Here is a 15,089-nt window from a genome sequence, read left to right on the forward strand (position 1 = left end):
CAGAACCAGGACACCCTCTTTTTCGAAAATATCTTAGGATTTGTTCAAAAGCAAAACAAAAGAGAATCTTTTATAAAACTGGCTCAAATGCATGAGGCTCTGAGTTCACTCCTCCACAGGATGCGGAGCTGAAGGCCAAAGTGGGAATCCTTCTGAGTGGGGAGGGAAGAAGGATCTACATGTCTCCACGCCACCCTCAGGAATTCATCTAGCCTCACCAAAACCTCGGGGCAGGCCAGGTCAAAGTGACCCAATTTCTACAGATGCAGGGACAGTGAGACTGGCGCCTGGGGACAGTGGGAAGTCCCTCCGACTCTCTGGCTTTTAGGACATAGCAAGTCCAAGCCCTGGATCATGGGGGCTCGAGGGAAGGTGGGTGGGGAAGGAAAGGGCCTCTGAAGAATCCTCATGCCCAGCCCGCCGCTCCGAGGACGGTGGTGGACGGTGGGTGAGGAGATGGCGCGATGCTCCCATCCCCTGCCCCTGGAGGCCTGAGAGCCCCAGAGCGCAGCCCTGAGCCTCGGGCTGCAGGAGTTCTCTCTAGAAAGAATGTGGCAGGACTGAACTGCAGCCCTGAGGGGTCGGGGAGACCGGAACACAGGGCTCAGAAGAAGCAGGGTATTAGTCAGACACCGGGGAGGATCCTAGAAAAATGAAAATAGGTGGTGGACGATCAAAACCTGAAAGTAGCACTGGACAGGTAAAGAATAGGCACTCCACGTCAGCCGCGCATCTCTCTGCCCACCTCGGCCCCTCCTCCCAGCTCCTGAGATACATTAGGAACTACCTTATAGAGCATGGAGGTTTTAACCAAGAGGAAGGTAAGGGGTCATGGAATAGCACTTCATCACCTTAAGATGAGGAAACCGAGTCCAGAGAGGTTGAATGGCTGCCAGTGTCACACAGCAAGTCCCTGGTTAAGTCTTCCCGTGGCACGTGCATGAACTGAACAAAGTCATAAGTTCATTCCCTTCCATCAGGGCTGCCTGCCAGGAACATGCAGGAATTGGGGACACTGAGCAGAGCACCCCAGGCCTCCCTCGGAAGGGAGGAGAGATAGCTTGGTCTAATGGGCAAAGCACAGCCTCTGCCACTTGCAGCTTGGACAAATTATTTAACCTCCCTCATCTACAAAATGGGGACCAAAAACGATGACACCCACTATACTGCCTTGTGGTGGGGATTGAGAGAGTGACGCACAAAAATATCCAGGGGAGTGAAAACTGTAAAAATGCTGATAGTGGTGGTGATGGTGATGGTGATATTGGTGATGGTGATATTGGTGATGGTGATGATGGTGGGGATGGCAATGACTGTGGTGGTGTTGGTGATGGTGGTGATGGTGGTGATGGTGATGGCAACCATGGTAATTTGGTGATGATGATAGTGATGGTGATGGTGACGGTAATGGTGATGGTGATGGTGGTGACAATGGTGACATTGCTGATGGTGATGGCGATGGTGATTCTGGTGACGGTGATGGTGGTGGTGATGGTGATGGTGACGATGGTGAGATATTGGTGATGGCGATGGTGATTCTGGTGACGGTGATGGTGGTGGTGATGGTAATAGTGATGGTGGTGGACAATGGGTAGAGGACCAGGCAGGCTCCCAGAGGGAGGCAACGCCCTGGAATGCACAGACGGCTTTTCTCAAGAGCACTTTCTTTTTCAATTCCACTTGGTTCCCCGGCACCTCTAGTCTTTCCTGAGAACGTGCTCTGAGCAGCAGCCGTGCTGGGGTGTGCGGGATCTGCAGGATGGCCAGGCCCAGTCTCTGCCTCCAGGGACTTCAGGGTCTGGCAGCTCCAGCCCTCTGGGTCGGGGTCTAGGTAGTGTCCATCTCTGCATCTTCCAATGTGATGTTTTGGAGACAACGGCTGGGTGGCTGAGAGCAGAGGGCACGATTTTGAAGTCAGAATCATGGTTTGAATCCAAGGCCTACCACTTGCTAGCCATGACACACTGGCTGAGCACGTGCCTTCTCCCAACATTTATACCACAAACACACTTAAATCCCATTATGGGGCTGTGTGGGAGAGTCGCCATAATCCCTGTAAGGAACCATCTCAAGTTCCCGGTGTGCAGCAGGTGCTCAATAATTGGTAGCTGCGGTTAATAATGAAAGTTGACTGTGAGCTCTGAGGATGCAAAGTTCCCACTCTATATTCCCGCATTCCCTGTGCTCCCTGGGTTCTGGCCCCCTGTGCTTCCCAGACAGGGCCCCTCCTGCCAGAGCAACTCAGGAAGGCCTGCCGTGCCAGCCACTCCTGCCCCAGCCCGGTACACTCTCCAGACCAGCAGCCCTAGCTCTCAGCACTGAGCCGGGGCCAGGGAGGCACGGGGCTTCCCCGGAGTGCTTCAGCTCATCCTCTCAACGTCCCTAGATTGGTGGTCCCACTCTCATTCCACACTGCCGACGAGACTTGGTCCCCAGGCCCACAGGCAAGAAGTGACAGAGCCGGCTCAGGCCTAGAACACTAAGGAGTCATGAGTGCCTGAAAAGCAGCCCCTGGGTCATACGGCAGCCAAGGGCACACCTAAACATCTCTCCCCAGGGACTCCTCCAGCTGCCTAAGCCCTCGTGCTGTAGCCAAAGGAAGTGGACTGCCCTGCTGCCACGGGGCAACCAGACCATGGGGAAGTAGGAACGAGAGGCGAGGGGTGAGAGGGGAGGCGAGCCAAATGGTCTCCTGCCACCTCTTTCAACATGCTAGCCGGTGCCTGGTCCACTGCCATCAGATGTGATTGACAACTGGACCCTCCCTTTCCACTCAAGCCAGAGCTCTGGCCACTGCGCCAGGCCCAAGATTCCCTGTTTGTAAGAATCAGCATCCCTTCCAAGGCCCAGTGTCCAGATGATTGGGATGGTGTCTCTTGAAGTAAAGGGAACTTATCACAGGGCCACCACAGCTCACTGCCAGGTGCCTTGTGTGGGAGGAGGACGCACCCCACCCCCGCCCCTTGAGAACACTCAGGAAGGACAGGCCCAAGTTTTTTAAGAGCCAACAATAATTTCTCCGAAGCAATTGAAACAGCTGTTTCCTATGTATAAAGCAGCTTCCCCGACCCAGGGCTGTCCCCAGCTTCCAACAGAGAAGGAACCCCAAGAGCCAGACAGATGGAATGAAATACCTGCTTCACTCCATAAGACGGGTCTCTGAGGCCACAGGAGCTCTCTGTCCCACCCCGTCCCCACCCAGATGATACCTCGTCCCCCACCACAGCCACAGGCAAGCTGGCCTCTACCAAGCACCCCACGCCATGGGCTGCCCGGAGGAAGAACCCCAGATGGCCACTGGGAAGACGGGACAACGGGCTGTGCCAGCCTGGGCCAGTCCTGCCATCTGAGCCTGTTGTCCTCTGGAATCCAGGAGCAGTTAAAGACAACTCGCCGCCGTTCTCATCTGTCTAGAAAGTAGCAAGCATAGCCTGGGGTTCCCTCGGACTGATGGCTCAGTTCTCTAAAACCAGAGAGGTTCAACTTTTGGAGTGAAAGCTACACAGGGGACAGTTTTGCGTTGCACCCCCAACCCATAAAAAGAAGTGATGCCCACCCTCCCGATGCACTCTGTCATTCTCCAGTCCCTTCTTTTATTTATTTATTTATTTTTTGATATTGGGGCCCTTCACACACTAAGTCACATCTCCAACCCCTTAAAATATATATATATAATTTAGAGACAAGGTCTTGCTAAGTTGCTTTAGAACCTTGCTAAGTTGCTGAGGCTGGCTTTGAACTTGCGATCCTCCTGCCTCAGCCTCCCGAGCCACTGGGATTACAGGTGTGCTCTCCATTTCATTTTTGAAAGAAAAAAAAATAAAAATAAAAAAGCAATGGTCGCCTTACTACAGAAAGATAGCATGAGGAATCCCTCTGGGCGCCGGCACTGGTATGCATCTGTCTTGATGCGGATGGAGGTCATATGGGTCCTGGGCGTTAACGGTCATAGAATCATGCACTCAAGAAAAATCCGCTTCACTTTGTACTCATTTAAAAAGTTTTTTTTTTTTTTAAAGAAAAAATAATTAATGGTTGCAATCCATTAAATTGATTCCATGATCACTTAGGGGTTCTGAGCTGTGGAATAACAGTCCCTGACTCGGAACCCACGAGAGTGGTCCCTGGGGGCAGCCAGGGCCATTGCTCAGCAGAGGGTAGGTGTGCGTGGGAGAGGGCGAGGGAGAGGGCGGAGGCCTCACTTCCTGACCTTCCTCTCTCCTTTCTGCAGTCACTTCCTGCCTCGGTTGGTTCAGCCTGGAGGACCCAGGTAAGGAAGAGCCGGGTGAAGGGCGGCCTGGGGCTCGGCAGGGGCTGGGGTGCGAATCCACAGGCTGTGGGGGACCTGCCGATTAAGAAGTTGTCACCGGCACCAGAGCGAACCCCACCACAGCGAAGAAACATGATACATATTTGTGAGCTTAGCAGTTCCCCACATTTCACCACGCCCTGTTTTTCACACCGGCTGGGATAGCACTGGGGAGAAACGAGGCCACAAGTCTTGTGAAGTCACTGTGCCATCAGAAGGAGTCACAGGGACTTGGCAGGTCCTGGGCTGGGGCCTGGACCCCACTGACATCCCAGCCCTGAGCTCCAGCCAGTGTTCTATGAGCCTCCAGCTCCCCACCTGTGAGATGGGGAGAAAGACCCTCCCCAGAGGAAGATTCTGGGAGTCAGCCAGCTGGGCGCAGGGTCTGCAAAGTGTCCTACCTCAGTCAGGTGTTGGATCAACCTGCTTTGCATCCAAGTAGCCAGGTGACCTTGGGAAGCCCCCAGCCTTGCGCCCAGGCCCCAAGCGTCCTCATCTGTGGGAAGAAAACAAACAGCGTAACCAGTGGTTCCCCACCAGGAAAACCTTCCACCTCAGAATCCCCCAGAAGAGCCTTGTACATTGAATTGTTTTTTTCTTGAATAAGCAATTCATTAAATTGCCTGGCAATTCTTTATAAAAAGATCTGCAGTGGAGAGTCTCCCTTCCATCACTGTCCCCATCTGTCCAGCCCCTCCTCACCCAGTACCCCAGGTAACAGCACGTTTATTTCTTTTTTGTATATTCTTCTCTAAGCTCTTGGTACATACACAAATATGTATACAGTGAGCCCTCTGTGTCTGTGGACTCAATCAACGGCAGATTAAAAAATGTAGCCAGGTCTAGGATAGCTGTGTCTCTACTGAAATGCACTGATTTTTTGCTTGTTATGAAAATGGCATGGCATTTGCATTGTATCAGGATTGTATATAATCTGGGGTTGACCAAAGTACATGAGAGGACGCATGCAGGCTGAATGCATATTTTATTTATTTTTCCGCTGCTGGAGATGGAGCCCAGGGCCTTGCACATGCTAGGCAGACCCCGCCTCTCACTAAGCTAAATCCTCAGGCCCCCTTTGCCATTTTATGTAAGGAACTTGAGTATCCATGGATTTTGGTATCTATAGGAGGTCCTAGGACCAATCCCCTACCAAACCAATCTGTGCTTATGTGTGTCTATATTTTTCCTTCCGCTCATAAAATCACAAAAGCCACGTACCTACTTATGTCCCAGGAATTCCACTCGGGGTATTTACTCAAGAGAAATGGAAATTTGCCCACACAAAGACCTGAGCAAGAATTTTCACAGAGCTTGATTCATAGGAGGAAAAACCCAGGAGCAACCCAAATGGTGCATAAAAAATCAAGAGTGGCAAATCCACACAATGAAATATTATTCAGCAATAAATGGGACGGATTACTGATACATACAGCAACATGCATAGACCTCAAATACATAAATAAATGAGGAGGGAAAGAAGAAAAACCAAAAAGAAAATAAAACCCTTGCTCTATGATCCTATTCAGATGACATTGCAGAACAGGCAAAACTAATCTCTCATGACAGAAAACAGATCAGTGGTTGCCTACAGCTACATTCAGGGAAATTAACTGTCAAGAGACATGCAGGAACTTTCCGGGTGATGGACGTGTCCCATATCTAGGTGGTGGTGGTTACATGCTTGTACACATTTGTCAAATTGCTTCAACAGTACTCTTAAAATGAGTGCATTTCACTATACATAAATTGTACCTCAATAAAACGGATTTTAAAAGTGAAAAAAAAAAAAAAAAAGATGGCAGACTCCATCTCAGACCTATGTTCACAGAATCTGTAGGAATGGGTGACTGCACTGGACAGTAGGTACCCAGAATATCTTACCCACTGCTCCAAGTTTGGAACCCTAGCTTCAGGGCCTCCTGGGTGCCCCAGCTTGAGTTTCTAGAAAGTTCCTGTAGTGCCCCAGAAGGGACGAAGCTCAGAAGGAACAGGCAGTGGGGCAGGCGGGAACCCAGCTGGCAAGGGGCCCAAAGGGGAAGGGGACAGTCAGGGCTCCAGGGGAGGGCCCTTCCTCTTCACCCCACTGACCCCTGCCACCACTTCTTGACCCAGATCTCCAGGTGAGGCTAACCGGCTCCAACTCCAGGTGCCAGGGCCAGCTGCAGGTCTTGAGTCACACCAGGAACCTGTGGCACTCGGTGTGCAGTGAGAGCTGGAACGGGGTGCTGCACCACCGGGAGGTCTCCCAGCAGGCCGCCAGGTTCTGCCAGAAGCTGCGCTGCGGGGTCTCCTTGGAGCTGACCACCTACTCTCACTTCAACACACCCCAGAACCAGATCATCTGCCATGGGCCCCGGGGGTCCTTCTCCAACTGCAGCACAGACTCACCCTACAAGTGCCACCCGCTGAGCCTCGTCTGCTTAGGTGGGTACTGGCCAGCCGCACGGACACCCTTGGACCGGGCGCCTCCCCAGTTCTGTGCTCCGGACGGAGGCAAGCAGGTGGAAGAGAAAGGGGTCCCTAGTTGAAAACCGCCCCCCAGTCATTTTTACTGCTTGGGGGACAGAGGAGGAAGACTGATGGGCTGTTGGCACATGGGGGATGAAGACACAGGCCCTGTTCCTGCCAACTGCTGACAGCCTCATTCCTAACCTCCTCCTTCCCATCTGTAGCGTGGAGGACTGCCACCTAGCGAAGGTGAGGGTCAGGAGGGCGTATTGGGCACTTATGTCACAAGCTCCAGATCTTCCTCACACTGCAGGCTGCCCCCAGCCCTCCCCACACCCCATCCTTCCCTCCTCCACCCACCCCTCCCTCGCTCACCAGAGTGTCTCATTACAGAGCCCCAGACGACGACACCTCCACCCACAAGCCCCCCAACCACCATGACTCCAGAGCCCACAGGTAAGCGGTTGGGAGGCCTCCTGGAGAGAACCCAGGAGGCCCCGTCACGTAGGGATTTTGGAGGAAATCTAGGATAAGCGTGCCCTGTGCAATGTCTGGGATGCACCACCTCCCACGCCTGTTAGGGATTACCTGCTGGGGTCCAGCAGCGGGCTGTGCTTCAGCGGGCACAGCACTCAGGACGGCTCCCTTCTCCCGTGCCCCCTCTCTCAGCACCCCCCAGGCTGCAGCTGGTGGCGGGGCCCCGGGGCCTGCGGTGTGCCGGCGTGGTGGAGTTCTACAGTGGCAGCCTTGGGGGCACCATCAGCTACGAGAACCACCACGGGCTCCAGGGCCTGGGAGACCTCCTCTGCGGTGCCCTCCAGTGTGGCTCCTTGAAGCAGCCTCCCGAGGCCAAGGCAGTAGAACCTCAAGACCCAGGAGAGCGCTGGGCACGCAGGCTCTTGCCGATTCGATGGCAAATCCAGAACTCCAGCTGCACCTCCCTGCACCAGTGCTTCAAGAAAACGCCAGCCCAGGAGGGAGGCCAGGCTCTCAGCCTGGTCTGCTCAGGTGAGTGAGCCCAGCAAAGCCCCCAGGCCTCCTGTGGCCCGGAAGTGGTCATGGGCCGACGGCCAGGCCAGCTCCAGAAAGCCTTGTGCAGCCCAGGGTACAGAGACACCAGAGGATATGAGCACACTGAGCCTGAGACTCGGGGAAGGACAGGGAGCGGGAAGGTGGACAGGACTCCGTGACCATGGCTCAGCTGCCCCCTGGGGAAGTAGCTTTGGCAGGGCTTCCAGGAGGAGGCAGGACCCTGGTGGGTTTGGCAGAACAAAGCGGAGAAAGTCCTGCAGGGAGCACCTGATGGGTGGGCCTTGCAGGAGGGGAATGTGAAAGTCCCCAGGGATGAGTTTGCAGGATCATGAGGGCTGGCTGGGGGGTCCCTGAGGCCTGGGGCTAGAGCAAGCCCCCAAGAGGGCTCTCTGCCCGGGTCCCTGGGTCACCTCTGACAAAAGACAGAGGTGGTGGTGGTAATGTGGTTGAGGCAAGAACCAGGGAGGCTGAGTCTATGGGACTCCAAGGGGCCAAACCAGGATCAGTAGACAAAACCAAAGAGACCATAGTTCAAAGTCAGGCAGAACCATCGCAGCAGGCGGGGAGGCCGTGGGCCCACATGTGAAGCCGCTCACCTACCTGGTTCCAGGACCGCCACCGGCAGTCTTGAGTTTTCACAACCACTGTAGGAGGCAGAAGCTATTACTATTCCCATTTCACAGATGAGGAAGCTGAGACTCAGACAGGTTCCGTTTCTTGCCCGACATCACAGAACATTAGGTGGGGTTTCTCCTCAGGCAGGGCCAATCCAGACAACTGCTGCACCTTGGCTATTCGAAGCTCGGTCCCTCTGTGGCAGTGCCAGCACCACCCAGGATCTGGTGCAATGCAGAGTCTCGCCTTGGCTGGACCTCTTAACTCTGGGTTTCGGCGGGGTCCCAGAGATTCCCGTACCACGATAGGAGGCATGGCTGTGGACCCCTGGGTTCCCCTGTAAGCAGGGCTGCCCCCCCATGGGGTACCTGGTACAAACTAGTAAAAGGCTGTCCCCTCCAGGCAGAAACCCCCTCCAAGGGTCTCTTGGTCTGAGGAGGGGACATGGCCTGGCCCCCAGCCCCTCGTCCTCAGCTAGAAGCCCTCATAAGGCAGACTACAAGCTGCAAAACCATACCCAGGGGTTTCTTCTAAACAGAAGATTTACTAGGACTTTGAAGATGGATGTTACCATGGAAACTGGCCCAAAGCTGGTGAGATCACAACTCACTCTAAACCGAGCCGAGTGGGCCTCCGCCAAGGGCTCCCATCTCCACCCTGCCGAGCAGAAATGAATGAGCCTCCAGCCAGCCCCGAGTCCCTGACAGTCCAGCCCTCAGGGCCCAGGGCCTGGCAGCAGGACTCCTGGGTTCTGCCCGCTGCGAAGCATGAGGACTTAGAGCTGGGTCTCAGCTCCCCATCCCTGCGCCTCAGTTTCCCCCTTCTGAAAAGCACTCTGTCCCTGCGCTGTGTCTCAGGACGGACGCTGGCATCCAGAGGCCCCAGGGAGTTTGATCAGGGCAAGTGCTGGAAAGAATGCCAAGGGAAGGAAGGTCGAAAGGAAGGCATCTGCCCCCGCGTCCTCACAGAGCCTCCTCGCTGCCAGGGCCCCAGCTTTGCCGGTGGCACCGGCTCCAGGGGCCAGGCACGTGGGCTGGTGCCAAGCCTGCCACCTCACCTCTCATGGTCTTCACTCCCCAGATTTCCAGCCCAAGGTCCAGAGCCGCCTGGTGGGGGGCGGCAGTGTGTGTAAGGGCACTGTGGAGGTGCGCCAGGCCACCCAGTGGGCAGCCCTGTGTGACAGCCATGTGAGCAGGGGCCCAGCTCGGTGGGCGGAGCTGTGCCAGGAGCAGAAGTGCAACGGCCTCGTCTCCTACGACACGCTGGACGCCAGTGAGCCCTCCAGCGGGTTCTCCTGTCCCCAGGAGAAGCTGTCCCAATGCCACGAACTTCAGGAGAAAAAATCCCTCTGCAAGCGGGTGTTTGTCACATGTGAGTTGGCCACAGCCCATGGCGGGGAGAAGGCAGGGCTGGACTTTCCTTCTGGGACCTGGTTAGTGAGCATGTCTCTGGAGGACAGTGCCCCAGAGCCCTGGAAGAGGATGGCGAATGGCGGGGGGACGGGGGGCAGGGGGGCGTCAAGGAACAAGAGACAGCTTGACCAGAGCTCAGGCAGCTATAAGCATGAACCATGAAGAGGGGACAGGGCAAGGCCACAGGCAGATCATCGTTAGGCAATTGATGGGTGACAGAACTCTACCTTCTGTCTCCTACTCTTCCAGGGTGGAAACTAGAAGATCAATGGGTAGACAGTATATATTTACTACATAAAGAATGATTAATAATTCATAGGAGAAAGATGGACAGATGGATGGTGGGTGGATGGATGGTAAACGGTGGATGGATGAATGGTAGATGGTGGACAGTGAAAGGTGATTGGTGGATGGATGGATGGTGGATGGTGGATGGATGGTAGATGATGGATGGATAGAAGAACGGTAGATGGTGGATAGTGGATGGTGATGGATGGTGATGGATGATGGATGGATGGTGGGTAGTGGATGGTAGTGGACAGAGAGCTGGCTGCCTATTGGTATGTCAAATATTGGTACAAGATGGTGTATGAGAGGAAGTTGGTAACAAAAGTTGAGAGTTGATGACAAGAGTGGCCAATAGCTGGATAATCAACTCTAGATGACAAGTTGTGGATGGGCCAATTGGTAGCAGGGACTCCTAGAGAAGGAAAGAGGGACAGCCACATACAGAATTCCCTTCCACACATACTGGTGAGTTTCCAGGAGGAGCAGGGGCTTTGGGGTAGCTGCCCTCGGAGTGGACAGCTGTGGGTCCCTCAGGACTGGGACTGACGGAAGCCTTCCCTTTCCCAGGCCAGGACCCCAACCCTGCAGGCCCGGCTGCAGGCACCGTGGTGAGCATCATCCTAGCCCTGGTGCTCCTGGCCGTGCTGCTGGTCGTGTGTGGCCCTCTCGCCTACAAGAAGCTGGTGAAGAAATGTAGGTGCTGGTACCCAAAGCCGCCTGCCCTTCATCACCCCATCTTTCCCCTCCTGCTCAAAGTAACAGAATGTCAGGAAAATCATACTCTCCAATTGGCCCATATCTGAGGCCCAATAGGGCCCACTACAGGCCAGATGGAGGCTGTGGCCATCCTCTGGGATGTGGCAGGCCCGAGCTGGGTCATTAGCACAGCCTCTGGCGCTGGAGACACGAGGCCTAGGTAGGCCCAGCTCCACCAACCATATGTCAGCTGAGCCACTTCCTCCCTGAGTGCTCATCTACGCAATAGGTAACTGCACCCCTCCCAGGGCGTTGAGAGCCCTGCCCCGCAGAACTAAGGAGAAAATTACTCAGAGACAAGGAAGTGAGATTAAGGATGCTGAGAACAGAGAGCCCGGAGGTGGGCAGTGCTGGCTCCCTAATGCTCACCCAGGTCTCAGTTCTGGCTCTAAACATCTGTGGTCGCTCTTCTGGGAAACCAGTTGCATCGGCACCCTCCTGGGCACCCTCCTTTGGCCCCTGATGACTCCAAGTCCCCTCCCTAGGAAGTCAGAGAAGGAGGCCCTAAGAGTCTGGAGCGGGAGGACCCACTGCCTGCCTTTGGGCCCCTCCCCCCTCCTCCCACCGTCATGCCCTGTGCCCTGACCTGATGTGCTTTCCTGTCTGTTGCCCAGTTCGCCAGAAGAAGCAACGCCAGTGGATCGGCCCCACAGGAATGAACCAGAACAGTAAGTGTCCCCAGAGGTAGGGTCCCCCTCAGGACTCAGGCCACGGGGACAGTCAATGCTGATCATAGAGCTGGTGGCCACTGGAGGCTTCTGATCTCCACCACATTTGGTTAAGGTGTGACCGTGGCCAACAGACATCCCCACACCCGGGAGGGCTGAGGCTTCTTCACAGGGCAGACAACTGAGTGGTTTTTGCCTCTGAAGCCTCAGACACCATGGTGTCCCCCTGTCTCTGTGGTTGACTTAAACAGCGGTCCCTATAGCCTTCACCTACCCCAGCAAAATTCTCCAACACAGCGAGCAAGAGATGCTGATAGGTAGCACTCACAAAAGGGACTGCATGATCAGAGAGAGCTGGAAAACCAGGAGCTGAGCAAAGCTAACACGGTGCTACGTGTCAGGACTTACCAGAGCCTTCCAGGGCGTTTTTGCAGTGTTTGTCTCCAAGGCAGGGAGCATTAAGAAAGGTTGCCCCAGCTAATTTTGTCCTAGAGAAACTTAAAATTTCAATGCAATCAGTTCGCTCCAGCCCTGGTCTTCAGCCTCTCCTTCTGGTCGCAGCCAGCACTACCCTAATGGATCCGAGCCTAACTCTTTCCTGACTCCCGTTCTGCATCCTTCTCCCCTTTACAAGTTTAGGGCTAAATCCTTCAAGAAGATTCTGAAATTGTTCAGTCTTTTTTTTTTTTTTAATAATATTTCAAAATCCCTGGGGGACAGGGATTCCATCTTCCTATCACTGTGCTCCAAGTCCCTCTGGGTAAATGCCTATGGACGGACTGACGGCCTCAGCTGGCCAATTAGATTGCGAGCCAACCTCAAGGTACTCCCTAAGTCTGCCACTACCCTGCTAGCCTGACCCCCCCAGGGAGAAAGGACAGGGAGGTGCGTTAAAGGGACTGTGGGTGTTCCTGCCCTCCCCACCCCACCCCACCCCCGCACCACCTAGTGGGAACAGGATGAGCCCTGGGCCCCTGCTGGGAAGGAGAGAGCACAGATCTAATGAAGCCTCCCCTGCATCTGTGCAGTGTCTTTCCATCGCAACCACACTGCGACCGTCCGGTCCCAGGCCGAGAACCCCACAGCCTCCTGTGTGGATAATGAGTACAGCCAGCCCCCCAGGAACTCCCACCTGTCGGCCTATCCAGGTGAGCAACAGGGGGCTCCTAGGCCAGCAGGCAGAGCTGGACCGGTGCTGTCAGGATGGTCACGTGATGTCCTTGAAGCGCCAGTCCTTGTCCAAAGAGAGAAAGGAGACCCCAGGGGGCAGGGGATCAAACTACCCACTTGACAGCAGGTCACATCAGGGCTGTGGGAGGGACAGTCTTCATAGTCCTCAGCTGTCCCTTTTGAGGCCTGAACCACTCATCTAGAGAGAAGAATGCACTTGGATGGATGTCATTAACCCCAGCCTCGCTGGGACCTAATGGGACTATTTCCCTGCAGGGAGGGCCGTACAGGCTGGATAGTAAGTGAGGCTCCTCAGATTCCTCCAGCTCGAAGAGAGCCATTAAGTGGCCTGCGGGAGCCCTGAGCCAAGGCTCCTCGCTGGTGCTAACAATTAAGCCCCAGGGAGCCTGGAGTTCAGCATCATTAGCCATCGCTTGGCTGATTTGATCAAAACAGATACCAGGGGCTGTCACCAGCTCATAAAGCCCCTGTGATCTTCTGAAGGCCCTTTTCTTTCCCCAGCTCTGGAAGGGGCCCTGAATCGCTCCTCTGCCCAGCCTGACAACTCCTCTGACAGCGACTATGACCTGCATGTGGCTCAGAGGCTGTAGAAGGTGAGTCTGTCCCTGGTCTAACGCCGGCACCAGGACCCCCAGTCCTGGGGACGGCACCAGGGTGAAGCTGCTCTCCTCATCCTACTCCCATATGTGAACAGGGGCCTGAGCACCTCGATTCTCAAAAAAGGGCAAGAATAAGCACCAGCAATTGAGGTGACGGGGCCAACCTGGCGACTAGCAGAGGAATCGTGGATCTTAAATCCAACTCAGAAGACAACGCAAAAAGATCCCTACGTGGAGAAGCCCCTGGCAGCAGAACAGCCACTGTCCCAAGACTGAGCTGGTGTGGGCCAGTCCCCAACTCCCCAAATCACCTCCACAGAGCTTTCCCCCACTGCCCCCGACTCCTGTCCTTCTCACCCCAAAGAACTGGGAACCAGGGACCAAAAAAAAAAAAAAAAAAACCTAGAGCCAGACCAATCTGTCCTAAGGAAATGATCGTCACCACTTGGAAGCGATGCCCCGGTTTCCACTCCCAGCAGGACTTGGCCTGGACAGAGACTGGGGTGCCTTTCCCACACGTCTTCTGCCCTCCATGGCAGCCCAGCTCTCATCCCCGCTCACCCCCAGGCCCTGACCCAGGGGAAGCCAGCTGCAACAGCTTGGCACCTTCCGGGCACCATCACGGTGAGAAGATGGCACCCAGAGGCGAGCCCTTCCAGGCAGACTCGGGGTGTCCAGAAGGGTCCTGTTTCCTAAGCCTGGGCAGCCCCTTCCCCGTCCACTGGGGTGAAGCACTGAGTAGAATCTGGCCTTTTCCTTGGACTCTGGCCACGTGAAGAACAAGGAGGAACTCACACGTGGTGGGAGGCTGTTTCTCTGTGTAGTTTAAATCTGTTCTTTGTAAATAATGCTTTTTCTACTTCTGAGAACTTAAGGGTTCTGGCTTCTTCTGTCCAGGGTCCACTCCTATGGATTCTTCTGGGAATGCCCACAAGAGAGACCTCCCGGGAAAGTCTGCAGCTGTCACGGTCAGAGCTGCACAAAGACAGCTCAGCGTGCTCAGCATCTACCAGCCAGGGAGGGGTGGGTATCCAGGCTTACATGCCACACGTCTGACTCCCCAGGCCCCACATCTGAAGATGCCTTCCTCTCCAGAAGGGCTATCAAGGGCAATGATGCCACCCCAGAGGCTGGCACAAAGGGGCACCTAGTGAGTCTCGGCCCATTAAGCTTTCGGTTTTAAGTGGCAGTTGAAAGTCCCAAGCTAAGGAAGTTTCAGCCAGTCACAGTTAACCTGTAACACGAGAGTCAGAGAAACAGCCTCATATGTTCCTCTGGATTAAATCATTCCTACAGCTAAAATAGTCTCCTCTGCCACTTGGAGATCCCAGACATACAGCTAAATCCAGCAGCACCGTTCCTTAACTTCAAGGAGAGGGTACCTAACCAGGAGCCCCACATCTGATACAGGGAGGGGCTGTGCTAGGCCACTGGGCCTTTGGCATCTGGCAGCCCCCTCAAAAGATGAAGCAGCTTGGTGGTGACCGGTCCTGGGTGGAGCCCTTCTCCACTCAACACGGCCCTGTACCTCCTGGGAGCGGGGAGATGCTGTGGTGTGTGCAGCAGTGGGTGCAGAGTTGGGGTGGGGGGCAGCACTCCAGAAAAATGCCTGATCGGCGCTCTGCCCCCATACACCTTCCACCCAGGTTCTGACAGCCTAGATGGCTAAATCCAGGTCACAGATGTGCCCAGTCGTGCTGGGAATCCAGAAGCAGGGTCACCCACTACCCTAGTGTTACTGGACAACCCCTGGAAGCACTGGCGTGCA

At 54.9% G+C, this 15,089-nt stretch overlaps 1 protein-coding gene across 1 annotated transcript; it reads left to right on the top strand.

The window, feature by feature from the left end:
• The first annotated feature begins 1,380 nt into the window (after positions 1–1,380).
• Cd5 (CD5 molecule) lies at positions 1,381–13,312 on the top strand. The gene is made up of 10 exons (XM_077108612.1): positions 1,381–1,509; positions 2,387–2,444; positions 6,425–6,736; positions 7,154–7,216; positions 7,430–7,768; positions 9,488–9,778; positions 10,675–10,800; positions 11,478–11,531; positions 12,560–12,679; positions 13,224–13,312. The coding sequence occupies exons 1-10, from the start codon at positions 1,381–1,383 to the stop codon at positions 13,310–13,312; spliced, it is 1,581 nt and encodes a 526-aa protein (XP_076964727.1).
• The last annotated feature ends 1,777 nt before the right edge of the window (positions 13,313–15,089 follow it).

The sequence above is a fragment of the Callospermophilus lateralis genome, chromosome 2, assembly GCF_048772815.1.
Source record: "Callospermophilus lateralis isolate mCalLat2 chromosome 2, mCalLat2.hap1, whole genome shotgun sequence".
NCBI lineage: Eukaryota > Metazoa > Chordata > Mammalia > Rodentia > Sciuridae > Callospermophilus > Callospermophilus lateralis.

What these genes read in the sequence shown, in the direction of transcription:
- Cd5 (XM_077108612.1), top strand. Translation starts at nt 1,381, where the DNA reads ATGATAGTGATGGTGATGGTGACGGTAATGGTGATGGTGATGGTGGTG. An exon ending in CTTGGTCCCCAGGCCCACAG is followed by an intron (nt 2,445 to 6,424) that starts GCAAGAAGTGAC and finishes TTCTTGACCCAG; the next exon opens with ATCTCCAGGTGAGGCTAACC. An exon ending in CACAGGAATGAACCAGAACA is followed by an intron (nt 11,532 to 12,559) that starts GTAAGTGTCCCC and finishes GCATCTGTGCAG; the next exon opens with TGTCTTTCCATCGCAACCAC.